Source organism: Melospiza georgiana, chromosome 3 (genome assembly GCF_028018845.1).
Source record: "Melospiza georgiana isolate bMelGeo1 chromosome 3, bMelGeo1.pri, whole genome shotgun sequence".
NCBI classification, from domain to species: domain Eukaryota; kingdom Metazoa; phylum Chordata; class Aves; order Passeriformes; family Passerellidae; genus Melospiza; species Melospiza georgiana.
Genome location: NC_080432.1, coordinates 3374808 through 3402438, shown reverse-complemented (window position 1 = coordinate 3402438; position 27631 = coordinate 3374808). Strand labels below are relative to the sequence as shown.

Genomic DNA, 27631 nt, shown 5'->3' with positions numbered 1-27631 from the left:
TAGTTCTCGGTCCTGTATTTGTGTAGGACCTGGTGTGGATCTCATGAGGTTTTCCAGCAATGAAAGCAATAATAAAACCAATAATTACTTTGCTTTAATGGGTCTCTAATAATTGTATCTAATTCATTACCAAAGCAGGCTCTAACTGCCTCCCCCATCAGAGGCAGGGAAGCGGAGCTCAGGTGGAACCTGTAATTTTGTAATTAGCTCCTCTTGTTGGAGGGAGCTGAGTGAACTGACAGTGGCAGCACTTTAATCCTCCTGTCCTGTGAGTATCCCTTGGTCTGTCACCTCTGGAGTTTGTCATCCTGCATTGGCCATCCCTGCAAGACGTGGCTCTGAGTGATTCCTGGCCTTGGAAACCATGTTCAGCCTCCCACAATGACTCCTTACATGGGAATCCCCAAATGTGAATAATTAATTTGCCAGTGATTCTTGGGAAAACATTTCCAGCATGAGAGCAGTCAAACACTGGAACAGGAGCCCAAAGAGGTGCTGGGATTTCCATCCTTGGGAATATTCAAAAGTTGCCTGAACAGGGCCTTGAGAGACCTGATCATGTCCCTTCTGAGTTAAATTATTCTGTAATTTGATCATCAGAAGTCCTGAAGAAGGGGACCCATCAGATATGGTGTGTTTGTACCCCACCTGAAATGGTGATGCTCATCTGAGATCAGTCTCTCACCATCCTGATATCAGCACTGGCATGAAAAAGACAAAATCTCCTGGGCCAACAGCAGCTTTACAACAGTTTTGGGTGATTGAAAAGAACCACAGAACCTGGTGTATCCAAACTTCTGCTTCTGGTGCAGAAAGGGGGACAAAAGAGCTAATTTCTACCCCTAAAGAGTTATCCTCTACCCCTAAAGCTGTCCTCCAGAGCTTCACCTTTTGAAATCAGATCCCTTGTTCTGTTAGCAGGGACTTTTAAATGCTCCTCACTCTGTTTCAAAAATAGTTTTTCAGGCTTTGAGGAAGGCTAAAATCCAGTTAATAAATCTCTACTAAGGGGACATAAGGCAGATATGTTCTGAAGGGATTTTTTTTTCCTTCTGGCATTATAAGCAGAGTTCTTTCTGGCATCTCTGACTGGTTTTTAAAGGAGGAGAAAAATTCCACCGGGGAATTTGGCTTTGAGGGAAGGAGGAGGAGCACAGCAATAGGGAAGGGAATGGAGAACCAGTGTGAGCCTCCAGATGGAAGGAGAAATGGGGCTGTGGTTGGTCTGGACTTTTAATCCTTATCAGGAGGCTCTACTCCCTCTTGGGGCTTTCCAGGGTATTTCTGGATCTCTCAAAAGTTGGCATGAGCCACGTGGCATTTTGTGGTGCAGGCTGCTGTGCTTTGGCCAGGAATTCACAGCCAGCTCCCAGGAGAGCTCCAATGCCATTTGCAAAGGGATTTACTTAAGGAGGAGTTTGGCTAAAGATCTTCCTGCCAATGGAGAAACACCTTGGTGTTTTCACCTCAAATTCTTTTTTTTTTTCAAGGCTATTTTTGGCCTCTTCTCTACAGCCTAGCAGGTCTGAACAAAATCACAGAATTTAATTTCTTTGTATTCATGTTTCATGAATGTCTTTCCCTCATCTGTAATTAGCACTAATGAGGCTAAACATTGCATTAGCTCCACAAAACAATGGAAACTGGTGCAAACATCACCCAGCTGTTCCCATGGCACCATTGCCATGGTGCTTTTCCCTAGGGAATGTGGAGGCTCTGTCACCCCTACAAAACCCTGCAAATCTGAGCTATGGAGAGAGCGAGGAATGTGGAGACTCTCCAGTCATAACCAGTCCAGTTGAATCCTTCTCCTTAGAGAAGCTTTTACACCAAAGGGAGGAAAAGAGTGAGTTCAAGCAAAGACAACACAATGCCATTCTTTTGCTTCAAACCTGTCCGTGGCTCTCCTCTTCACCAAGTCACGTGCCTTAGTTTGTGTGGAAGAACTCTCCTTGTGGGAGTGTTAAACAGTGGGAGGCAGAGGGTGGCACATTTGGGAGGGTTGCACAATCCCCCTTGGAGATTTTTCACTTGGTAGTTCTGTACTTGAGTTCTGGATGCGGGGAGGAAAAGAGAGGAGGGCAAGAAGGGTAACAGAGCTTGGGAGCAGACAGAAACCAGAGTGAAGAATCTTGCAGGATGAGGTGTCCCAGGAACTCTCTGCATGGACAGGCAAAGCTGTCCTTCCTTGGAAATGTTGATGCAAACATCATGGGAAGCATCTGGTGAAGCACTTGGGCTGCCCAGGGGAGCTGTGGCATCTGCCCTGCTGGAGTTTGAGTTTGTTAAACCAGAGGCAGAGCAGTCAGGGCTGGATTAGGCAGGATTGATCCCTTTGGGAAAAGGGAATGAGTCCTGCTCTTTGCATCTTTTCCAACTCTATTTGCCAGGATTCCCTGGTAGCTGAGAGCCTTATGGGCAAGCAAACAGTCGAGTCTTGTTTAATGGAGTTGTGCTTCTCTTGCAGGCAAGCAAGTCTGTGCACATGCTTGATAAGGAAAACAGCCCCTGACACCTCCTGTAGGGGCTGAAGCCACTGCTTGTTGCAAAAAGTGAAATCCTAAAGGATTAGATGTGGGAAATGGTCACGAGCCAGCTGTTAGGGGGAAAGTGGGCACTCACAGTACAGCCAAAAATAAGTGACAGTCAGATTTCATCAGTGGCATCCAAACCAACATAAAAATAGGCAAAAGAATTAAATTATCTGTCTGAAAAGCAGTGGCCCAGCAGCGTTAGAAGAGCATCTTTCTCTTGCTGTGCTCTTGAATCATCTCTACACCTGGCTTGTCGCTATCCATCAGGGAAGAGCCCAGCCATTTCCTCCAGGATTTCATGACCAGCATGGGTCTCATCTACCTTCTTCCAGAAGGTTCCTTCTTCCAAAATCCTCCTTTGACTTTGGACAGACCTACTCCAGGCTCAGCCAACAACCTTTTGGAAACACAGTCCCATGATTTAGTAGTGATAAATAGGAAAGGAGTTATTAAATACAGACATTCATGAGCTTTCCAGACCATCTAGAAAAATGAAGACAATGTGTGAGCTGAGGAGGAAGGGAGATGTCTCTTTTTTTCTCTGCCCTACATCATATCAAGTCCACTAAAGCCACTAAAGAATCTCTAGTGAAGTCTGTTCAGCAAAGTGTCCTGGAACTGGCTCCATTTGGTGGAAGATCACTGAATTTTGGGTCATGAGAAGACAATGGCATTTTCTTCTGTCGGGAAAAGAATGGGTGGTGGCAGAAGAAGTGTCTCTGTTCCACCACTGTCTGAGTCTCAAAATGCCAGATATTGTTAAATAAAACTCAAGAACTTTGTCCATCTCTGTGTTTCTGGCTGTTTCATAGTAAGTGGTGACAGTCAAATAGAGAGGCTCATTTAAAGTGGGGAAAAAAGGCTTCAAATCCTTGAGTTACTCTGAGATTTGAGTCTTCTCTGTTCATTTCATAAGAGCTCCCCTACACCTCAGATAAATTCTCTTTACCTCTTTGCTGCAACATCTCACAAGGGGAGAGAAGGCAGGAGAGCAGGGGAGGTGGAGACAACGTTGACTTGATGATTACGTGGCATCTTCTTCATCTCTCAAGCAGATCAGCCTGGAGTTCATAGGGAAAGGGCCAGGTTATGCAGTTATGATGTCCCCGTGGTTCTCAGCCAGCACCAGGCTGTTCCAGGAGTCCTGTTTGGAGCTGGTTTGTGGAGACTGGCTCATGGCTGACTGGTAGGCCTGGGGGGAAAGCTTCAGAGCTGAGATTGCAGGGTGGATGGATGATCCATGTCCGGACATGGCAGAGACTGAGAATGCCTATGGAAAATAAAGAATGCTGGGAAAAAAGCTTCAAACCTTAGAGGACCATGTAAATCCCTTTAGTGTGGGCTGGTGCTGTTGTAAAAAATGTGTCTGGATTTGCTGCAGGGCTGGAGATTGCACCCTTTGTGGGATACTTTGGGCAGGCTCTTTCCTCCTGTCTCCCTTTCTTTCTAGTTCTAGAAACACAGAAGGATTTGGGTTTGAAGAGACCTTAATAATCATCTCCTTCCCACGCCTGCCATGGGCAGGGACACCTTCCACCATCCCAGGTTGCTCCAAGCCCTGTCCAGCCTGGCCTTGGACACTTCCAGGGATTCAGGGGCAGCCATAGCTCCTCTGGGCACCCTGTGCCAGGGCCTCACCACCCTCACAGGGAAGAATTGCTTCCCAATATCCAATCTAAACCTCTCTCAGTTTGAAGCCATTCCCTTCAGTCCTATCACCCCATCCCCTGTAAATAGTCTCTCTCCATCTTTTCCTGCAGCCTCCCTTCAGGTGCTGAACTACCTAAGTAAAGTTATGAGGATGTTCTCCCCATGTCTACCACCCTATTTCCCTTTTTATTTTTTTTTCCACTGCTAACATCATCCCTCAGTACCTGAGAAACAGGGCTGGGGTGCCCATAGTGAGATGAGAGCCCAGGTTCTGTTTTGATGGGGCGCATTTCCTCGGTGGTCGTGGTGCTGCTGCTGCTGCTGCTGGTGGAGCTGGTGGTTGGGGTAAGACTCTCGCTGCTGGATGGGCCTGGGGTAAAACCAGAGGGTAAAACAGGCTCTTTCCAAAGACCTTTCAGCACAGAGTTATGCTCACTCACCCAGTAGTATGTGGTAAAAATAAATTTTTAAATAGTTGGAAGGATATTCAGGTGTTTAGACATCCCCCATTGTTTTTAAAAAAATGGCCTGTTTTGTCATTGGATCTCTCTAATTTGAGGGCACTGTGGTTAGAAATACAAGTGCACACACAAATACACATAATAAAATAAATTTCTTCATTTGATACTTACCTGCTGGTGCCTTTGTTTTGTTAAGGTTCTTAGGCTTGCGTTTCCTCGTCTGAATTCCCTCTTTTCTCATGGCTAAAGGCCTTGGAACCTGTGAGTCCAAACAAAAAAGCACATTGGTTGCTGAATGTCCTTAAGGTCATCTAAGAGAACATGATACCAGTTCTAACTTGTGGTCCAGCTGGTTTAATTGAAAGCAACAACAAAAAGGAGCCCAAATTCCCTGGTCAAGGGAGATTCAAGATGTGCATCCAAATGGGAATCAGAAAATCACACCATGGTATTGTGTGTTTTAGGGCCAGAAGGGAACTACAGCTCATGTGTTTGTGCTTCAGACTTGGTTTTTTTACTGAAGTGCCTGAATTTATGTGGGAAGAATCTGGGCCTTGTTTTATTAGGTTTTAAGACTTATTTGCAAATGGAACCTAATTAGTAAGTGAGAAATACCCAGCACGTACCCCCCCCTTGCAGGTATAAACACAACATAACCTTGAGGGAGACTAAACCCAAAAGGACAGCAGGAAAAGCAGCTCCAGGAGAGCGCAGAGCTATGGAAAGAACCCAGCCCCCCAGCCTGGTGTCATGAGCACCCTCCCACAGCCAGGATTTACCCCGTGGAGCTTCATGTAGAGTCCGCAGGCGTTGCAGACGGGCTCCCCCTCGGCATTCCTGCGCCACAGCGTGGTGGTCGTCGTGTGGCAGTTGGCACAGGAGAGCCCAACACGGCGGGATGCTGACTGTGGGGACAACAGAGCCAGGAAACAGTGAGCCCTGCAGTGCCCTCACCAGCTGCACCCCACATCCCAACCAGCTCGCTCCACCACACCTCAGGGTTCCCTCTCTCCTCTTGCCTCTCGTATTTTTCTGGCTTTTTATCTTTTTGCCCCTTTGCAATTGTCCAACTCCATCTTTCTGCCCCTCTTTCCTTTCCACTGACTCCAGGAGGTCTCAGCTCTCCTGGGCCATCTCAGGTGGCACCAGAGACATGAAATAGAATCATTGGAAAATACCTCCAAGACCATCCAGTCCAACCTGTGACTGATCACCACCCTGTCACCCTGCCCAGAGCACTGAGTGCCAATTCCAGTTGTTCCTTGGACACCTCAAGGGATGGGGACTCCAGCACCTCCCTGGGGAGCCCCAGCCAATGCCTGACCACTGTTTCAGTGAGGAAATTCTTCTGGATGTCCACAGTAAACCTCTCCTGGCACAGCCTGAGGTTCTGTCCTCTCATTCTGTCCCTGTTCCTGGCAGCAGAGCCCAGCTCCCACCTGGCTGCCCCCTCCTGTCAGGGACTTGTGGAGGGCCAGAAGGTCCCCCCTGAGCCTCCTTTCTCCAGAATCCCACTTCACCTGAACAGAGCCCCAGATCTCCAGCAGCTCCAGTGGCAGCTTAGAGACTCCCTGCACATGCACCCACCTACCCTAAGGTGTCTGGATCTCAGACCATCCCACCTTTTCCAGCTCCCAAGCCCTTACAGGCATCGTGGCTATCCCAAGAAAATGTGATCAATTCCATAAATGTTCCATATTCCTTGCTGGCTTTGTGCTATGTTGTTTGTCGAGCTCAAGGGGAAGATAAAAAAAGAGAAGCTTCCAGCAGTGTTTTCTTCCTCTTGATAAAGAGGGATAATTAATAGGAAGTCTCACTAATGAATTAGGGAGCAGACCCAAAGTTCCTTTTCTGGGTGAACTGGTTTAGTCAGGCTCAGAAGGCAACAGGAGAAAGTAACAGGCTTGAATCCATGTAAGATACAAAATTTGACCTGGGAAACAGTGGGAGGTGGAGGAAAGAAAAGCCACATCCTCCACACCTGCCTGACTTTTGCCATCATCCTTCAAAGTTCAGGCCTTAGAGGCCAGTAAATGAGAGAGGGAAGGTGCTGGGTGCCGGGTGAGATCCTGCCTGGATCGTTGGGACTGTGGAAAGGCGTTTCACAAGAGGGCGCTCGGTGCCCGTGGCTGCTGGCAGCGCTCAGCCTGCCCGTGTCGCTTTGTCACTCTCGGGGGACGCCTGGGTTCGGGCACAGACAGGGTTACAAAGGGCGGTGTGGGGATGGAGCCTCGTGGAAAACAAGGAGTGTGGAAATCTGGCTTTCCGGTGGCTGCTTTTAGTTCATGATCAGGGAATGTTAAGGAATCATAGAATGTTGTAGGATCATAGAATTTTAAGGGGATAGAAGGGATCTTAAAGCTCATCTAGCCCCACTCCCCTGCCATGGGCAGGGACACCTTCACTATACCAGGTTGCTCAAGGCCTTATCCAGCCTGGCTTTGAACACTCTCAGGGTTGGAGCATCCACAGCTTCCCTGGGTAACCTATTCCAGAGTCTCACCACCCTCACAGAGAAAAATTCTTCCTAATACCAAACCTAAATTTCCCCTCTTTAAAGTTGTACCCGTTGCTCCTTTCCTGTCACTCCAGTTCCTGATGAAGAGTCACAGATTCCCTGTAGGACCCTTCAGGTACTGGAGGGGGCTGTGAGGTCTCCACAAGACCTTCTCTTCTCCAGGCTGAACAGTCCCAAACTTCTCAGCCTGTTGTGATGGACTCATGTCACTGGGGATACAGAGACCTTTCCCAAAACCCCTCACCAAAACATGCAGGGAGCAGCAGAGTATCAACTGAGCTCACAGAATCATGGAGTGGTTTGGGTTGGGAGGGACCTTAAAGATCAAGTTCCACCCCCTGCCATGGGCTGGGACACCTTCCACTATCCTAGGTTGCTCCAAGCCCCATCCAAACTTGCCTTGGGCAATTCCAGGGATCCAGAGGCAGCCACAGCTTCTCTGGACAACCTGTGCCAGGGTCTCAGCACCCTTACAGGGAGGAATTTCTTCCTAATATCCCATTTAAGCCTGCTCTGTCGGTTTGAACCATTCCCTCTTGTCTTGTTATCCTTGTAAATAGTGTCTCTCCATCTTTCCTATAGGCTTCCTTCAGGAAAGCTGCAATAAGGTCAACCCAAAGCTTTCTGTTTTTCAGGCTGAACAATCCTGTTCCTGTCCCCCAGGTTCCTTGTGCACACCCCACCCTGACCCCAGAGGCCTTGGGGTGCCCTGACCTGCCCTACAATGGGGGCTTCACCTCATACAACAGATATGGGAGCAGAGTATCCAAAACAGAAATCCAGAAAAGTCACCATGAAGTGAGGGGCTCACCTAGCAGTGACCAGGGACCCCTGTGGATACTGTTCTGGAACTGGAAAGAGTTGACATTCCTCCAAATATCCCAAAATCACCCTGTGTCCTACAGCCCCTTCCACCGCCTGCCTGAGTGCCTGGAGAACTGCTCTGGGCAGTACCAGGGCTTGGAGTATCCCAAGCATGAGAAAATCTGGCTTGTTTTGAAAGTCTGGACCTCAGCTGGGCAGATGGGAGTCGAAACACCCCTGGCATCTCCAGCTGGCTGAGATTTCTTTGCCTCCTCCTCCCACGGGTGTGATCTGGACTTACCAGCCTCCTCTGGGGTTTGAACAGGGGCCGGTTGATGCCGTTCATCTTGTGGTACAGCCCGCAGGCGTTGCAGAGGTAGTGCCCCGTGCCGTCCCTCCTCCACAGCGGCGTGGACATGGCCCCACAGTTGACACATTCTCGCCCCTCGGAATAATCATCAAAAAATTCTGCTGCCAGGATGGGAGAGAAGGGAAAAGACTTCGTTAATTAGGTGGCTGTACCTGTAATTGCTGCTCTGCTTCTCAGTTTAGCCCAGAACAGATATTTCAAGAAATCACAAATGTTCAGATTTTATAGGTTGCAAGAAACAGATTTTATAGAAATCTTTTGCAAGAAACAGCTCTTTCTTTCCCAAGGAAGCCCCCCTGGGATTATTGGGAAGAGGGACTCCTTTCCTTGCCATGGCTTCAGACTTCTGTGGCAGCAGGGATGTGCTGGGACACAGATACCAGGAGGCTCTGATATTATCAATTTTCCCTTCTGCTCTGATGCTATCCAATTTTCAAGATTGGCCATAGCCAGGGCAAGCAGATCAGGGCAGGTGATGAGCAACCCTGGTTACAATCAAGGCAGATTCCTGAGACCATGGATAAACACAAACCCCACAGAGCAGACCTGCCCAGAGCTCAGGCATCTCAGAAAACTATTCCATGTGCCCTGCTCCCCATGGGAATGCTCCTCACCCAGCCCCTCTTCTGGGGGGAATGGCTGCAGAGAACCAAGGGGAGGTTTGTGTGCCTCCACCCCATTCTCTGCACAGAAATCGTCTCCTGAGGTGCAGGAATCCACAACTTGAAGGAGTGGATGTAGATGTGAACCTTCATGTACAACTTGTAGGGGGTTGGAAATGGATGACCTTTAAGGTCCCTTCCAACCCAAACTATTCCATGGTTCTGGGATTCAAACCCCAGCTTAGGCTAACAGCTAACAGGGATTGTTGGGAATTTATGTGTGTTAGAGGCTCAGCTTTTGATAGAACTCTGTATTGTGTTCGATGCCACACTCCAGGGCTTGCTGCATTCACCCACTGCATTCCTGGTACATCCTTCATTGGGGCTTGGCTGCAGCTGGGATTTGAGGGACAACTGGGAATGGAGTGATAGGAGAAGGGGGAATGCATTTAAACTGACAGAGGGCAGGGTTAGGTCAGGTGTTAGGAAGAAATTCTTCCCTGTGAGGGTGGGGAGTCCCTGGTGCAGGTTTCACAGAGAAGCTGTGGCTGTTCCATCCCGGGAAGTGTCCAACACCATGCTGGACAGGGCTTGGAGCAACCTGGGATGGTGGAAGGTGTCCCTGCCCATGGCAGGGGGTGTGGAATGAGATGAACTCTAAGGTTCCTTCCAACCCAAACCATTTTCTGAACTGCCCTGGGCTGGGCCAGTCCAGTCCCTCTGGCTGTGACAGGACCAGGAAGCTCAAAGGTCAGCACAACACAGATCAACGGCATCATCATCCTTTGGAAAGACACTGCTCCCTCCCCATTCCATACAAACCCTTCCAGAAACCAAGAACTTCACTGTGTTTTTTGTCCACCTGCTTTTTACACAAAAATCTCAGCTTCCTGCTGGAAGACAATTGCTCCCCAAGGAGCAAACCAACAAAATTTGTCTTCTGGCTGAGTTGTGCCTCAGTCCCATGTGGATTCTCTGATGTCTAGCAAGGGTTATGTTCAGACATGGCCTTATTTTCTCTTTTCCCCAGACTATTTTTGGAAAATCTGGAGGAAACTGCATAACTGTGAAGCAGCCAAAGGACAAAAAAAATTAATGAAGTGGCGCCAGTTAGCAGAGACAAATATTCACGTGAGCTTAATTCTCCCTAGGAAATCTGGCTAAAAATGGCAGGAGATTACACCATGTGCCCATGGGGAAATGGTAGAGAGCACTAATTTATTGCACCCAAGCAGCTCTGGTTCCAGAAAAGCAGGAATTCAGTATCTTCCCAGCAGTTTAGGAAAATCTCATTACCCTGGGGCAATTCTGGTGGTTTCAAGAAGATGGGAATCCCTCCAGGTGATTTTTGTCCACATGGACTCAGTGATACCATAACCCTCACTTTCACCCTTAAAATGACAATTGAGTCACAGCCAAAATCTAGATCAAATAAACTTCCTTTGAAAAGAGAAGGAATTGGAACAGCTGGTCAGGAAAGAACTCGTTTCCTTGAAAAATCTCAAGAAAGTAAAACATTTCACTTTTTTTTTTTTTTTTTCATCTTAGAAGTTGTTGAGGTTTTTGATTATAATTTTCCAAAGAAAAAGCCAAAGTATTTTTGTAGTAAATTTTTCCTGTAAAAAATGCATTCTTCTTCGAAAATAATTCAGTACAGAGTTGTGGACATAATCCAGGGAGAATTTAGCAGAGCAGAGGTAATCAAAAGGTAACAGTTAAAACTTGAGTGATTTGAGTTGTGCCTGTGACTAATTACAAAATACAGTCTTTCTTGGAAATTTTTCCACCAGGAAACCAAAATATAAAAGTTTTTTATTAAAAGACAAAGTAGAGAATTCCTAACAGTCCCTTGGAAATGTTAAGAATTGGACTAGTTCTTAATAAGAAGGTCCCTCAAAAAAATGTCAAGTATGGATTTATTTCTGCTTTTAGAAAAATGTAAGTCTCCTATCTGCTGGCAATAAATAATTTATTGCCAAAAGTTGAGTGTTATTTCCCAAGAAGGGGACACCCAACTCCAATGCCACATTATTTTCAGTGTTGTTTTCTCATCAACATCCAAAACACCAGTGCAAACCTGCCTTGAGACCTGCTCTCCTTTCCCATCTGCATTTGGCTGATATTCTTCCTATTTCTTTGGTTGGGTTTTGGGGTTTTTACCCAGTTTCCTTGGGATTTGGATCTAGAACATCTATCTCAAGGGACTTCTTTAGAATCACAGAATGATTTAGGTAGGAAGAGACTTTAAAGCCCATCTTATTCCAGCCTCCTGCCATGGGCAGGAACACTTTGAAATATCCCAGCTTGCTCTAAGCCCCATCCAAACTTTCATTGGTCGAAGTTTCCATAAGTCTCCTTCTGCTTCCACGGCAATAACATTTGTGAGACTTTCCCCTCTCAGCTGCAGGCAAAGGTGATCCTTGTGAAGGTTCATAAACAGGAATCATTGGTGTTGGAATCAGGGAAGGGACAGACTTTGTTCCCAGGGGACAGCGAGGCTCCAGCAATGGGCGGCTCTCCCTAATCACAGCCCCTATCAGATGGGTGTGTCCCCTCTGGGCACCACCCAGTGCTGAGTCAGATGACACCCGCCAAGTGCAACCTCATTAAAAATATTCCTGCAGCCTGGAGAGCTCCTTGACCTCGAGAGATATCACCTGGAGGAGAGATATCCTCACCTGCCTCAAAGAATGCTTTGGGATGGCACAGGAGGTGTCTTGAGCACTGCTGGAAGTTGATTTAGTGGTGATGATATGGGATTGGTGCGTGTCATTTATTGAACAAAGGGTGTTTGGGCCCTAAGGAAGTGGGAAACAAGGGACTCGATTTCTTTCTAGAAGAAATTATATTTTTATAATTGTTATTTTTTATATATACAATTATACATATATTCACAGCATCAGTGAACTCCAGGACGAAGTTGCCAAGGGGAGCTTTCTGAGCTGTCCTTCTGGGCACACGTCCCCCCTGCTCTGTAGAATCCTGAAGATCTACAAAATAATGCGAAAGGGTCACCTGAAGACCTGCAGCTTGTGCAGTTTGATGTGGGTGGGTGTTCAGGACCCAGGAAAATAAAATGTTCCCAGGGCTCAGAGCCCACAGGAGCTGGGATCTCCAATCAGGCTGAGCTAAATTGGGCATGGAGGTCACTGGGCTTCAAATGCACTAATTGTTTAATTTGTCACTGTTATTAATAATGGGGATTAAGGAGACTCCCCAGGAAAAAGCAGCAAAGTGTTTCCTTGGCTTCTGGCTCAGGGCTGGAGCTCTAAATCCTGGCATTATGAGATCCCCTGACACTTATTCCTTGTACTTTGCAGCCGGGAAAGGAAACGTTTATTCAGGCAGCAAATGGCCCGAGCGGCTCCCGGAGGGCCCTGAACAATGAGGGGGGAAGGAAAGGCTCCCCCAGTCACACTCAGGGCAATAATTTCCGTTCTGTGGCACAGGAGCCGCTGCCTGATAATGGAGATTTATGGGTCCATCCGGTGACCTCTGGAATGGCCTTTCTGCTGGAAAGATTTACTCCCCCTCCCAAAGCCAGGTACAGCCAGCACTGGGACAGGGTTGAGGGAAGGATTTGCTGATCAGGCTGAGAAGGAGCCTCATGTGTGCTGAGTGGCCTCATCTTCCTCTTTGAATGTTCAGCTTCCCCACGTGCCTTTGCCAAGCCCTTATCTTTTGTCTTGGGATCATTCAGTCCTTTTTATGGGCTGGGTCCCTGGTGTTGGCTAATCCTGATGGCCTTCTACTTAATTCTTCATAAAACCCTGCCTTTAGTCAATGAAGGAGCTTCTCACATGAAAGCAAATCATGAAATCTCACTGAATGACCAGTGGAGAGAATGGATTGTGTCCCATCCCTATCCTGGTCATCAACTTGCTGTGTAAATTGAGATTTTTTTCCCCTCACATCTACTGTTTATGAGCACTGCAAGGTCCCCAGGGCAGGAAATGTCATTTGTGTGTTGCACAACAGGCTGCTAATCTTGGGTGAGGCCTTGAGTATGCTCATGTCAGAAATACTTTCCACAATGGGATATCCAGTCCCCAGGGAGCCAGGAGTGACTCCTGAGTGGGACACAGGGGTCTGGTAGGGAAAAAAAGAATTCTTGGATGTGGCCCTTCTTGACACTTGGTCGTTGGGAGGGATCCTTCACATCCACTGAGATCAGCCTGTATGGACAATGCTGAGGTCATCAAAAAAGCAGATTGGAGCTGGTCCTGCCAGCCCACACCTCCAACACCTCTGGCTCACCAGAAGTCTGGGGAATTTTGCCTTCCAAAACAGGAGAACCAGATATCCACATGCAACTCAACCCAAGGCTTGAGCCTGGAGCGTGTCTTGAAGTGACCTCTTTCCTACCATCTCTGCAAACCCCAACTCTGCCAGCCTGGCACTACATCCATTCCTGAGTCCAGACCTTTGGGCTTTCTATAGGAACCCATCCCTGGAAGTGGTCCAGGCCAGGCTGGATGGGGCTTGGAGCAACCTGGGACAGTGGAAGGTGTCCCTGCCCATGGCAGGGGGTGGGACTGGATGAGCTTTAATGTCCCTTCCAACCCAAACCATTCTGTGATTCTGTGATTAAATCTCTTTGCACAGGGGAGATCATCTTGAGTGCATAAACCTGATGGATCAGGAACCTAAGGAATAATAAGAGAAAAAGGAAGGGTTTTGAATCCTTCAGTTCAGAGCCAGCATCCAATTTATGAATTTCTCCTTCCAAATTATCCTGTGGAAAGGGACAAAGAGCCCTCCCTACCCTGGTTTGGATCAGACCCTCCTGCATGAGAAACAACGAGGTTGTCTTCTGCTTCCCTCCAACCCCCTCCTGCTTTCACCCTCTCTGGATGGAAAGAGACTTCCATTAATATAGCACTGGAGTTTTGTTTACAGCTGCAGAGATATTTGATATCAACAGTTCCCCCTGCAGAAGTGTCTCCTCAACCCAATGAAGCAACTCGGCAAAGGAGGAACTGTCCTTCAAACACAGCCAGGCCACTTAGAGGCTCTAAACACAGCCTGAGAGCAGTTTTCCCAGCAGAGAAGCAGTTTCCTAAAACAATTTGTTATGATAAGAGGTGAGAGCCACGATCCTGTGTATACACAAACCCCAAATGGACTCTCGGGGGCACTCGCAGCTGAGGCAAAGGACATGGACACTCTGGAATCCCACCCAGGACACCCTCACCTTCTGCTTCAAGGGACAGCCACAACAGCATGCCAGGAGATACAGGATTTACTATTCCCAGCCACTCTGTCCCAAATCCCAAAATTGTTCCCATTAAAAAGTGGCAGTTTGGAAATCCTTCCAGCCTTTTGGGGTCCTTTAAACCAGCGCTTTGCTGCAGCTAGAGGAGCTGAAAGTCACATCTTCTTTTTCTTTGGGATGGGTTGAGGTGTTTCCACGAATTGCATGATTCCAGAAGTGGAAGTTTCAAGGGGAAAAACCCACCAAAAAGTTTCTGGTCAGATCACATCCCAGCTAAAAGGGCTGGTTGGTCCAGGACTGGGGCAGAGAAGGAGAAAAAAAGAGAAGAAACAAAAGGGGAATGGCCAGGGAGTGACAGGGCAAATTTTAAATGCCCAAATTTATGCATGGGGGAGCTCTGTAGCCAAAGGAAAGCTGTCATTGAGCCTTTTCTTTGTCCATGGGGACGTCACCACCTTGGCACACAGGCTGGGATCAGAAAGTGAGGATGGAGCTGATGGCGCCAAGGGTGTTTCTATAAAAACAGGTTTTGCTCATTGGCTTTTCCCCTTCTGCTCTCTCTTCTCTTCCTGTTGTCTCTCAGACAGAATTTGGGGAAAATTCACCCAGGGCTTTAGAGATCTAAACACAGGGAGAGCAGGACAGTGCCTGTCTGAGCAGTGCCCATCTCTGGGCTGGGGGCTTTGGGAATGTGGCTCCCTGCTCTCCCCTCGTCTGGGGTAACAGAAGGCATCACCCATGTGATTGAGGATCTGCAGGAAATGGGGAACCAGGTAAATTCCCCACACTTAGCCAGAAACATGCTTTCAAGCAAAAAGCATCATTGTGCAGCCTCACAGAAATGGCTTGGTGCCATCCCAGAAAATTTTAGGGTTTATCTGCCACATCTGTGGTGGAGAAAATGGTAACTGTGTATCCAGTTAGCTGCCTGGGCCAAACACTTTTCCCTCTGAAAACATAAAGACCCTACTTATTACTGAGGAAACATTCACCCTGCAGTCTGGCTTTCCAGAAGGCAAAGAAATCTGCTTTTTTCCCCGGCTTCGCAAAACACTACGGCGAGACATTTCCCGTGCAACCCTTCCCAGGCCAAATGTTTCACGTCAAGGCAAAGGGAACATTGTGTCCCTCCCATGCAGCACTCCCTGCTCTGCCTGCAGCAAGCCAAGGTCTGTGGCACACACCATTGCCAACAGCCAGGAATACTCCTTTTCCTTCATGGATATGTTTTCTGCGCTTTGAAGGACGGTGGAGGTGGAAGCAGCCAAAGGACCAGCTGAGATCATGTGCAGGAGGGCCACGATGGGAGGGTTGGGCAAATTCTGGGCCTGGCTTGGAGCTGAGTCTTGGCTCTGCATTAGGATGCCCTTGAGCAAGGCTTTTCATCTCGTGGTGACGCTGTCCTTTCCCCGTGACAAGGAGTGACACTGGAGGGGGGCAGAGGACAGCTTTCAAAAGCTGGAGAAAAGAAATGGATGGAAGAAGGGTGGGTGGAAACAAGCTGGATTCCTCTAAATCAGATCTAAACACTACTTTGGGAAGGGGCAGGAGCTGGGGGCATGGCTAACCTAGTGGCTTGGAAAAGCAGTGACAGCTCTTCAGCACACAAAAACCGCCAGAGCCCAAACCATCCAGCCTCATGGTTATCACAGAGTGGAGAGACAGTCCACACACACACTGAAGGACCATGTCCCACATCCCAAAGGTGCACAGCCTGCTCTGAAGGAGACAGGAATGCAGACATCCCTGAGGGTCTTTTGGTGGGAGCCTCTTGGCCACCTTTTAGAGACCAACCTGGTGTCCAACAGCAGCTTCTGCTGACTGTCAAGTTGTGCCTGAGTGAACTCCCACCCACCAAGGTGACCTCCCCTTCCTTACTCCTCCTTGCAGTTCTTACACTTGTAAATATCCGAGGCTCCTCTGATAAACAGAAGATTCCTCCGCTTATCGACTGTCCAAATATTTTTTAACAAATCTTAGATTAGCATGGAGAGCCCAGGGAATGGGGAAGATGGGGTCAGCCTCAGCCTGGAGTCTGCTTGGCAGGAGGCACCTGGAAATGGTCTTTCTCTCTTTTGACAAAGAAAAAAGAGCCACAGCCTTGCCCTCCTTGAAATCTGGCCCATCTCCAAGTGGATGTGCCCATTAAGACTCTTCTTTGATGGCCTCAGGGAAGGGACAGTGGGGAAAAAATGAAGAGGATCAGAAAAACTTGGGATTTGCAGTGCCATGATCCCTCCTGGGCAGCTGTCTCTGAGCTGGGATCATGTGCAGCCATTCTTGGTGTCCCCACAGGGGACCACAAGCAGGTGTGCTGTGGAGTCCTGCCAATCTGCTGCTCCGTGGCTGAGCCATGGGAATTGGCCTTATGGCTGCAGGGTAACCAGTGAGCCAGGGCCAACCACTGGGGAGGTTTGGAAGCCTGACCCTAAGCACAGCCAGCAGAGTCTGGCCATGTTCAGATGTTCTGAGACGCCAATCACACCCAAATTTCCTCCCAGGAGCTGCACCAGGAGAGGCTGGACTCAGGCTGAGATGGTCTGTGCTTGGCCCATGCCAGGAGCTAACAATTACCACAGAATCACAGAATGTCCTGAGCTAGAAGGGATCCACAGGGAACATTGAGTCCAACTCTTGCCTCTGCACAGGACAACCCCCAAGATGATTCTTCACCAGTGACTGAAGATTATGGTCTGTTGGGTTTTCAGTAGAAGATGAGGGAATGTCCATCCTTGGGCATTCCAAAGCCTCATCCACATGCCCTCAGCCACTGCTGAGTTGGTTGTCCTGCTCAGGATCTTAAAAAGAGCATTTCTGCAGTCCTACACCTCCAGAAACACCAAGTTTGTGGTGTTTGGGTTTTTTTTTTTTTTCCCAGATGAGAAGAATAGACATTTATCTAAAGCAAACAGGCAAAATCTTTCTTGTAGAAATACAATGATACAATTGTATTATTGTTATTATCTTTCTGGGCATGTGGTACACATATATATAAACATATATATTTGTATATTTACATATAACATGTCCTAGAATAACAGAATGGTTTGGGTTAGAAAGGATCTTAAACATAATTTGGTTCCAGACCCTCTTCCATAGGCAGGGATGCCTGGGATGTCCTTGAGAATGCCACTGTAGCAAGTTAGGAATCATCTCCAATCAATTCTTTCTGGTTTTGCTATTAAAATTATTATTATTCTGTGACCATGTAGAACTTAGCTATATAGAATAGTGTGCGAATATATATTTATATATATGTGCACAAATGCACACATGTATATTTTAAAAAAACCCTAATTTTATATGTGTAAAACACATATGATATATTAAAACACCTCACTTTATAAATACAAAACACATCTATACCATGTGCAGGAATATATGGAATATGTAGGACTGCTCCACATACGCAATCCCTCCCTGAGCACAACAGCACTGACCAATACTGACACATCCAAACTCCAAACCCCTGTCCCAGTTTTGTTCTAATTTCACTGATTTAGACACAGGTTCTGCCTCCAGTTCAGAGCTGTTCCACTGACAAATCCCACTCAGAGGAGCTGCACCAGCACAAGCCAGGCCAGATCCCGGCCTCCCAGCGGGACTCCAGCCAGGGACAAACAAAAAGGTGTTTACTAGGGCTCATCACGTTAGAGGGGACAGTGAGTTTGTCTAACCCCTGGCCCTTCTCTTTTCCTCTTTTATTAGTTATTCTGGATGTTAAGTCAACTCAGCCCCCGAGTGGGGCGGGAGGAGGGGATGATAAAGCATCTGCAAAGGTCACTTCGCAGCCCAGGCCAATAAAACGGCAGGTACCGAACTTATCAGGGCCACATATAACTTGCAGTTTTTCTAACTCAATTGATTGGACTTTTTATCTAAAATAACAGGCATTATAAGATAGGCGAAAGTCGAGATAAGGAGGAAAATTGAGTAGCCTCGAATCAAGATCAGCCTGGGGACAGGTTCAAACTCCCACACCTGCCCCAGAGGAATCAATGAAAGTTTCTTGGCGCCGTCCGCTCGTTTTGAAATGCTGCTGGAGTTGGGTGAACTTTGAGACCGCGGCGTTTATTCTGTGATTATAATTAACCTGCTCACCCGTTGTTATTGATTTGTGTGGAGGGAGGTGCCAGAACCTGACTGGGATGTGGGTTTGGGAAGAGAGCAGGCAAAAGTGAGACCCTTCCCTGGCTTGAGGCAAAGGGAACAGGGTGAAATCCCCCTCCTGCTTGTGATCCTACTTATTCTGGGAAATGAAAAGACCCTCAAGCCCAGATCTTCATGTCCAGAGGGGCAGGATAAATTACAGCATCACTCATCTGTCCCAGGAAAATAATGAAGGACTGAAACATGGGAAAAGTCATCCAGCATCCAGAGCATCAACCCAACCCAGAGGAGCGTGAGGAAGAGACATCCCACCCCCAAACCAGCTGCCCCTCTCGTGCTCCACACCACCCAAGCATGTCCCAACCCAGAGTCCTTCCCAGCAGCCAGCCCCCCAGGCAGGCAGCCCCTGGGGCCAGCACTCCCTTCCCAAAATAATCTCAGACATCTGGGACCACACGTCATTTGGAGGAGTCCTGATGTCTAGGGCTCAGGGCCTCACTGATTTTTTTTTTTTACAGCTCCAGCACTGTGAGCCCTGGATGTTGAATAATAGTGGCTCCCTGGCTTGCAAATCCAAGAGTCTGGCTTGGAAAGTCATTGCAGTTTAAATAATAAATATTAGATTGGGTTTTCTTTTTTTTTTTTTTTTGCCTCGTCTAGGATTTCAGCATGAAGGAATCAGGGTTTTCCAGCCTCTCCCTTGCCCAGGAAAGCTTTTCTTTCCCTTTCTGAAAGAGCAGAGCCTAACATATGATAACAGGACTCCGGAAGCCAGAGCTTGTAGGAAAATTGAGGTGCACCATAGCACAAGGGCTGGCAACAGCCAGGGGTGGGCAGCTGGGAATCCAGCAAGAGGGAGATGTCTCCTGAACTGTCTGGAGGTGTTTGCAGAGCCAAAGGAGGCCCTCGAGGTCAGAGGACAGCCTGGAATTTGCTTAAATATTATGAACACAGGGAGCTCCATGTGGAAAAACCAGGAAGAATTGGCAAAACCTTGCTTGGAGGGACTGGCGTGGCCTCATTCTCCCTCCCTGCTTCAGCTCTGCCCCCAAATTTGGATTTTAACCTTTTGGGAGAGTCTGATGGCAGTGGGAACCCAGCCCCATCAGAGCTCCCTGTAAATGCACCGTGCTGGAAGCATTGTCCAGCAGCAAAGGGCTGAGCTCTGGGAAGGAGAACAGGAGCAGCGAGCAGCGTCCCACCACGGGACCTCTCCTGAAATGCTCCCCCAGCAGACACCAACTTAATTCCCAGGGATTAGGAGGAAGCATTTCCAGGCAGCGATTTTGTCATCCCAGATTCAGAAGCAATCCAGTACCAGTCCCTGGTGGAGACGGGAGATCAGCCCTGCGGGATCCCTCATCCGGCTGCCCTCGCCTCACCTCTGCTGGAAAAATTATTAATTTTTGGCTTTCCAGGAGTTATTTCTTTTCCTCTTTTGCAAACAAAATTAATTTCTGAGTCGCTCCCAAGTCTGGTGTGAGTGGTTCGAGCCCAGCTGGCTCCGATAAGGGTCTCACAAGCTTTAGGGGTGACTAAAAATAATTAAAAAAACATCCTGAATTCCTTCATGCTGCAGTGTATAAATGAAGTCGCCACTTCTCAGGAAAAAAAGGAAGGTCCCACTGGATTTTGGGGTTTCACCTCCCTGAGAACACATGTAAATTCCCATGTAATTTGCAGTGGGCTGAGTTTCTTCCCTATAGAATCTATTTGCATGGGCCTGAACCTGCACCAGCTCCCAGTGAAATGCCCTGTGGTTTATTTCAGGGATGGCTTCAGCTCTGAGCAAGGAATGTGGGTAATTTTGAGGTTGTTTTTTCTTTTGTCACTGTTTTTTCTGTTTTTTTAGGGGATGGCTGATCTTAAAACCTGAGCAGGTTTGGCCTTAAAAAGACAGAGAAAGCAAAAAGAGATTGGAAATACCCAACTTGCTCCCCCCAAACAAAGACTTCATTCTACAATTAGGTATCCACCTCATTAAGCAAAAAAACCCCTCAGTGCCAGCAAATAATTGAGAAAAAAATTAATCACTGGGCACTTCTTGGAAAAGAAAAAATTATTTTCACTTCCAGTTGACGCTGCCCCAAATTTGGCTTTAAGACCCAGGTCTTGCCAAAACCCCAAAGCTGAAACATTTCAGCGCTGACGACAGGGTCAGATCTGCATCCAACTTGGAAAATCTCTGCCTGGCTCTTCTTTTGGAGCACACCCAGCACCCACCAGTTCTTTTTTTGGGGGATGAGAAAATCCAGCCCGAGCTTATCGTATTGAAAAAGAAATCGCCGCCGAACGCCGCGAGCGTTTAGAAAGGTGCAAGAGCGCGGGGAATGCTGCAAACTCAACGCACCCCGCAGCAAGGAGCTCCTGAAAAAAAGGATAAAAAAGGGGGGAAAAGGGAAAAAAATGGAAAAAACCCTGATATTTTGGAGTAGGTTTGAAAACATGGGCGTTTTCAAAAGAGCCGTTAATGCCCCTCGTGCCAACGGTGCTGGGGTTATTTTCGAGCGCTGTCACGCAAGTGCAAGCACCCGTGTGTGGGAAGACCTCAGTGCTCAGGCCTGGCAGATAATTGGGTTTAATTTGTCATTACAGATGTATTTACAGCTCAGGCCCGGTCACCGTGACCGATGATGTGGGGAAGCCTTGGAAAGGCAGGAGAAGTTTTCATATTTTGCCATAATGTGGGATGTGATCGCAGACAGCTGCAAGAGTTCCGGGTCATGAAGGAGAAAGACCAGTTTTTCTTAAAATTTAAAAAAAAAACTCAATCCGACCTTATAATGAAATTTGCTTCTATAATTTGGGTTAATTTGGGAGGTCAGAGCAAATTCTCACCTATTTCCCTGGTTATTTAAGCAGTGTTTCACACTCGCACACCAAAGGCGAATTTACACCTTCCTGCCAGACAGCAGCGCGGATTCCGAACCGCCGGCAAGGTGAATATTTGGCATTTCCAGATATTCCCATCTCCCTTTTTGCAATCCCACAGGCATAATTACACACATTCCCCGCTCCAAAGGAACTCAGACCTGTAACAACCCAATCTGGCCATTACAATGGAAGGGTTTTGGCAGCGTAATCGCATTTTTCGGGATCCCACGTCCCCAAAACGTGTACCTGGTGCAGCAAAAGTCTGCATTTCTGCCTTTCCCTCCCAGTATCAGCAAAACTTTCTTTCCTAAGCCTATAGACTGAGCTCTTGAGGTAGATTCCCACCTGATTTTGAGCCCCAAAGGGGAAGCAGACTCTTTGTGAAGTTTTTTACAGTTCGGTTGCAAAATCCTTGAAGAACTCAAGATTTCGGCTTCCTTTGCCCCGTGAATCCCCAGGAGTGTCACCGAGCAGGGGGAGATCCCCGAAAATCCCATTTCTGCACCTCCTTTCCAATAAGGAAATTGCAGGGAGGGAAGGACACACCAGGCTGGTGTGCAGACTTGGGAATAAAACCTTTTAAAGTTGATATATTTGCATTCCTTTTTTTCCATATGCTTGCAAAGCTCCGCAGGGCTCAAGGAGCAATAGTTCCAGCCCAGAGCCCCGCACCAATGAGAAAGAAAATTTCTGAAGGTTTTGGGATAACATAATCAACTTTTAAAAATTGAATTTTCTTTAAAATTGCACCTTTATTTTAATATCCTCCCTCAGAAACAACAGGCTGCCAACCTTCAGGCACATAAAAAGCTACTTTTTCACCCAGTTTGGAATTTTATTTGATATTTGGTGCTTTGTCGGTGGTTTTTTCCACACATCCTTAAATTTTCAGAGACAAATGGTTTGCCCTTTCAAAATACTCCTCTGTATTTGGCAGAACCAGTTTTGGGGAGCCCCTTTCTGCCGGCCAAGGGTTTCCCATCATCAGAAGAGCACAGAGGTGTCAGGATTGGGCCTGGTTTCCTTTGGAATACTCTGCCTAATACACCCTCATCTGTTTCCAAGAATTTCGCCTCTTTCCCTTAAAATTTCTGGCAAAAAAAAATGTAGAGAGAAAAATATAAGTTGTCTCTTAAAAAAAAATATTGCTGTTATTGTTACAGGGATAAAGAAATGCACATGGATGGGTGAAAAATAATTAATCCTGGTTTAATAAAGTCTTAGATTAAGCACCACCATCCACTGCCTTAAGTTTTACTGCTCTACAAAAATTTGTGAGCTTTTGTATTATATACTACACCATGGCTGTTCTGTGCAAAATAAGCTGCACTTGGTAATATAGTGCAATTTTAAGTAAATAATTGAATTATTTATAGGGGCGTCAGAGTGCCCGTGATGGTGTTAGTTTTATTATTATCACTGATTTATTTGAAATTTAAATTCTACTGCTTGAAGGGCTTGGAGGGGGGAATAAACATTTGTATGCTCAAGCTTGATCTTGCTCAGAGATTAGAAACCCTCATTCTGTGGGTTTCATCCCAAATCCCAGACTGACGGGTGACAATTAAATTAGGACGGAGAGCAGAAGGTGGATTCAGACCCGGACGCGGGGGGGAACAAAGCCCTGGGCGAACCTTCCCCGCCGGCGGGGCTGGGGTGAGAAATGCGGCCGCTTGCGAAACGGGGGATGGAGGAAAAGGCAGACACGTCCAACAGCCCCGTCCCGATGTCCTACAACCGCATCCCGATATACTACAGCCCCATCCCGATATACTACAGCCTCTTCCCGGTGTCCTACAGCTCCATCCGATATCCTACAGCCCTTCCCAATATACTACAGCCTCTTCCCGATGTCCTACAGCCCCATCCGATATCCTACAGCCCTTCCCAATATCCTACAGCCTCTTCCCGATGTCCTACAGCCCCATCCCGATATCCTACAGCCCCATCCCGATATCCTACAGCCCCTTCCCGATATACTATAGCCGTTCCCGATGTCCTACAGCCCCATCCCGATGTCTTACAGCCCCATCCCGATATCCTGCAGCCCCATCCCGATGTCTTACAGCCCCATCCCGATATCCTACAGCCCCATCCCGATGTCTTACAGCCCCATCCCGATATCCTACAGCCCCATCCCGATGTCTTACAGCCCCATCTCGATATCCTACAGCCCCTTCCCGATGTCCTACAGCCCCATCCCGATATCCTACAGCCCCATCCCGATGTCTTACAGCCCCATCCCGATATCCTACAGCCCCATCCCGATGTCTTACAGCCCCATCTCGATATCCTACAGCCCCTTCCCGATGTCCTACAGCCCCATCCCGATGTCCTACAACCCCTTCCCGATATCCTACAGCCCCTTCCCGCTGTCCACATATTTTTCTGCCATCCTACCCTCACATCCCTCTGTCCTATGGCCCCATCCCAGCATCCTAAGGTCCCATCCCTCCAGGATCAGAGACAGAACGATGCTGGGACTCCCCTCTCATCCCCTGCCACCCCACAGGGACCAGGCACCTTGTCCCTGGGTGTGTGGGGAAGGTCAGGAGCTGCTTGTAGGGGCAGAGGGTTGTAACAAATGCCAATGAATCACTGGAAATGTCAGCGCCGGGATGCGACAGGGCCGATCTCTTAGCATCCCTGTGGGAAAGCTTAAGATCTGGTTCCCAATCTCTCCCCCACCAGCAGCAGAAAGGACATTTTCCAACCCAGTGTCTGCTCCAGGCTTTGATCTTCCCAGATGTTGCTGCTGTGTTCCAGCAGTGCCTGTTTGAGGAGCCCTGACTTCGATTTAGCCAAAAAAAATTTAAAAACCCAAAAAAAGCACCCACTAGGAATGCCCGCAACACCGATTTACCCCCGACCACAGCAACTCCTCCGCGGTACCACAGCGAAAGTAAAATCCCCGCTGTGAGCAAAATGAAATTTGGGATCGGAGCGTCCTTCCCCAGGCTCGAAAGATCCAGGGGCAGCGAGGAGCGGCGGGATGGATGCGCTCGGAGCCCCGTGCCGCCCTCCATCCCCGCTCCCCTCCGCCCGGGGAAGGGGCAAGAGCCAAACTGCCCATCTAGGGTAATTTTGGGAGCGATTTCAAGAGATTTTTGGTGGTGGCGGGGAAGTCTTTTGAGAGGGGATTCTGCAGCTGGTCCTTTTCATGGCTCATTAAGTCGGGAATTCGCAGTAACTCCATCCCAGGCAATGCCTGGGGCAAGTTCACTGCCTCGACCGCAGGGTCTGATCCTGCTCTTCAGGGTAATGAAATCAGTCACCAAACTTACCCTGAAAAGCCCAAATTTGGCATTTTGAACTCACACCAGGGAAAGTTTTCCAAACGGGCCCGTGCGTTTTACCCATCCTTCCCAGTGCTTCACACCACGGTTTAACCCAGGCAAAAATTCCTCAATTTAGGGAAAAACAAGAAGATTTGTATTTCTTTTAATGTTATTTTCTTCGAATACGTTTTCACTAATCTTCTTTTCCCTGTGTGTTGCTTTATTGTTACAGGGATATATTTATATAAAACAGGGAGGAAAACGTCATGCCCAATTATATAGACAGGGAATTCCTGTCTGCATATTCAGCTATAGCTGCCTATACTTGATCTTTATTTTTAAAAAATTGTAGTAATTAAAATTTTAATGACCCCAGGGGTGCTCTGCATTTAGCGCTACTTGAAGGTGGTGGGTATTTCTCTGGAAAAGAAAATGAGAGCGCTGAAAATATTTATATTTCACACATTTAAAAGGATTGCGTTTCCACCTTGAGATTCCTCGCTGTGCAGAGAATAAAAACTTTTAGCCCTAAGAAAAGGCAAAGAAGGAGTCAACTCCACCGTTCCAGGGATTTCTCAGGTGCTGACCAGGCTCGGATGTGGAATTAAAGTGGGTCTGTGATGGGAATAATCCACAGCGGTGTCTCCCCCCAGTAGATCTTTCAATGCCTTCAGTTTTCAGGGTTTTTTACCCTTAAAATCCTTAAAATAAAACCATTTACCATCTCAGATTCCCACAGCCAGCCTCTACATGCTTTACTCAACCCCCTCGATGCCCAAAGCATCGCTCGGCTTCAGGGAGGGACCCGGCAGCGGCCGCGTCCCGACTCAGGGAGGGAGAAGTGGGAACGGGGCAGGGCTGGACCTAAAACTCCTTCCCGGAGGAGCTGCCTGCCAAAAATCCATTTAAAACTCACCGACTCTCAGGCAGTTCATTTTATTTTATTTTTTTTAACCAAAACCCAAGCACTTTTGCTTTAAAATTCGAACGCTTTTCCATATCCAAGGCAAAGGCGTAATTAGCCCCATGCTAATGAACCCCGCGGATTCGGCCGCGCTGCCGAGAATCCGGCACCCGAGTCAAGACCTGGCCGTGGAGTCTCGGCTTTTTCCTTTTCATTAAAAACCATCTACTGCACTGGCTCTACTCATCCGTTCTTCCCAGTGCTATTTAAAAACCTTTTTTTTTTTTTTTTTTTTTTTTTTTTGCCACCAAAATGCAGCAAAAACCACCACGCTCAAAACCCCCAAATCCCCTTGCGCTTTTAAAGCTGATGGGTGTTTCTGCAACTGCAATTCTTCATTTGCATTCTTTTGGGTTTAGGGTATTTTTATTATTAAGAGCCCTTCTGAAATCACCGCAAAAAAGGTGATTATTTTCCTCCCCGCAAGGAAGAGATGGCACCATGCTAAAATACAAATATTCATATGTGCTTACTGATATTCAATTAATACTTGATTTTTTAATTAATCCTGATTTTTTTTCCTCTGCGATCTGCCTTCTCACGGCTTTCAAAAAAAATTGTCTGATTGGCTAAAATTTTATCCTTATTCTGTTCCTCGTTTTGAGAAATTTTCTAGCACCTAAAGAAAAGCACAAGATGTTGGCAAGGCCAAGCCTTCACCGATGCCCAACTTTCCTTCTTTTAACAACTTAAAATAATGCTAAAGACAACGCAAATCCCGATGGAAATATCTCCCTCCAAAATTCAGGTCAGAGAACACAATCGTAAAATAGATCTGCAGACAAATTTGAGGTGTTTTCTTTGTTAACCCCGACCCCAAAGCCGACAGAAATACCTTCATGGAGAGGAGGCGGGAAGGAAAAAAGGGTTTATGAAACCACCATGCAAAGATGTGCCTGCATTTCTTTCTCCTTTTATCCCTCTTCCACCTCACGAAATATAAAAGCAGTATTTTAAGCCATTTGGACCAATTCTTCGTTGTAGGAACCAGAGGAATTTAATGAAATGAAAGGTTCCGAGACGGGACTCGGCACGAGAGATCAGGGTGAGGATTTTTGGGGTAAGGAGACTCTGAAATACCAAGATTTCGTTGTTCAGATGTGCCTGATTTCCCCGAAAAGCACCATTACAAATGTGGATGCATTTCTTTTAATCCTTCTCCATCATCTCTCCCACCTCAGCTCTAAATTTCTCTCTGCTCTCCCTTTTTGTAGCCCGACCTTTCCAAAAGAATTTTTTAAAAGACCAGAACGTAAAACAGCCCGAAGGGAAGATTTGGAATTCATGGACCAAACTTTGCTTTCTCAATGCTCCCAGTTTAACACCTAAAGCCAGCGCAGGAAGGGGCTGCCTACGTGTCCATGGAACATCGTGGGGATAATTCAAATTATCCCCATCAGAGCCCCTAAATCCCCTCTGAGCTACTCGAGGAGCCAGCAGGCCCTCGCTTCAGAGCTCGGCTCATCACTCCTTGCCACTCCGGGCCTGCCCTAAATTTCGTTTACTTTTTGGAAACTTTGAGGATGTTTTGGAGCGGTGATTTTGCAGAATAATTAAGAATAAGGACCCCGATATTTTCCAGCCAAAGAGACCACTCAGCACCAATACTCCGAATTCCTCCCTCCAAAAACCAAAACCTACTCACAGTGGGGTGCGTGCCCCAAAATCTTGGGGGGATAACGGGGTGAAACCTCGCCTCCCATCTCCCAGCCCCGTGCTCACCGATGTTGGCGTGGCGGGCGGCCGCGGGCGTCCCTCGGCTCTGCAGGTTGTGCAGCATGGGGCTGTCAAAGGGCGACGAAGTCCAGGTCGTGGCCATGTCGGGGCTCATGTAGGCCGGGTAGGGGCTGGAATAGGAGCTGCCGAAGCCCCTGCCGTACTGCTCCCTCCCGTTAGCAGAAAGGTTCAAGGAGCTGCTGTAAGCCGCCGCCGCTTCCCGGGAAGAGGTGGCCGGGATGGGGGTGCTGGTGGAGAAGGAGAACCGAGGTGACACGGGAGGGTGAGAAGATCCAGGGTTGTAAGCGGCGCTTTCTGCTCCGGGTTGAGTCCAGATGGAGTGGCTGGAGTGGACGGGGCTGCCTTGCTGGGAAGAGGCGCTGCTCTGCAGGTAGGGCAGGCTGGGGAGCATGGAGGTGACCCTCGTGGTGGGCACATAGACGGGGGACGCTGCGGCCGCGCTGTGCATGAAGCCACCTGCCCCCTCGTACGCCGGAGGCCCGGGGTTGGCTGCCATGGCTAAGCTCTGGTACAT

General features: G+C 47.8%; 1 protein-coding gene across 2 annotated transcripts; it reads right to left on the bottom strand.

Moving 5' to 3' along the window:
• Positions 1–3621: 3621 nt before the first annotated feature.
• On the bottom strand, positions 3622–27631 carry GATA4 (GATA binding protein 4). Of its 2 annotated transcripts, none has more exons than XM_058020887.1 (6): positions 27103–27631; positions 8269–8438; positions 5425–5550; positions 4817–4904; positions 4409–4554; positions 3622–3804 (listed from the first exon to the last, which is right to left on the bottom strand). In XM_058020887.1, exons 1-6 carry the CDS (start codon positions 27629–27631, stop codon positions 3622–3624), a joined length of 1242 nt encoding a protein of 413 aa, XP_057876870.1. The 2 variants fall into 2 exon arrangements, with proteins under 2 accessions (XP_057876870.1, XP_057876871.1); XM_058020888.1 differs by having other exon boundaries at positions 8269–8435.

Excerpts from the sequence above, each read along its gene's own strand:
- GATA4 (XM_058020887.1), bottom strand. The coding sequence starts at position 27,631 with ATGTACCAGAGCTTAGCCATGGCAGCCAACCCCGGGCCTCCGGCGTAC. Across the intron at positions 8,439-27,102 it reads CGCCCGCCACGCCAACATCG|CAGAATTTTTTGATGATTAT; the intron begins GTGAGCACGGGG and ends CCATCCTGGCAG. Across the intron at positions 5,551-8,268 it reads TCAAACCCCAGAGGAGGCTG|TCAGCATCCCGCCGTGTTGG; the intron begins GTAAGTCCAGAT and ends TTGTCCCCACAG.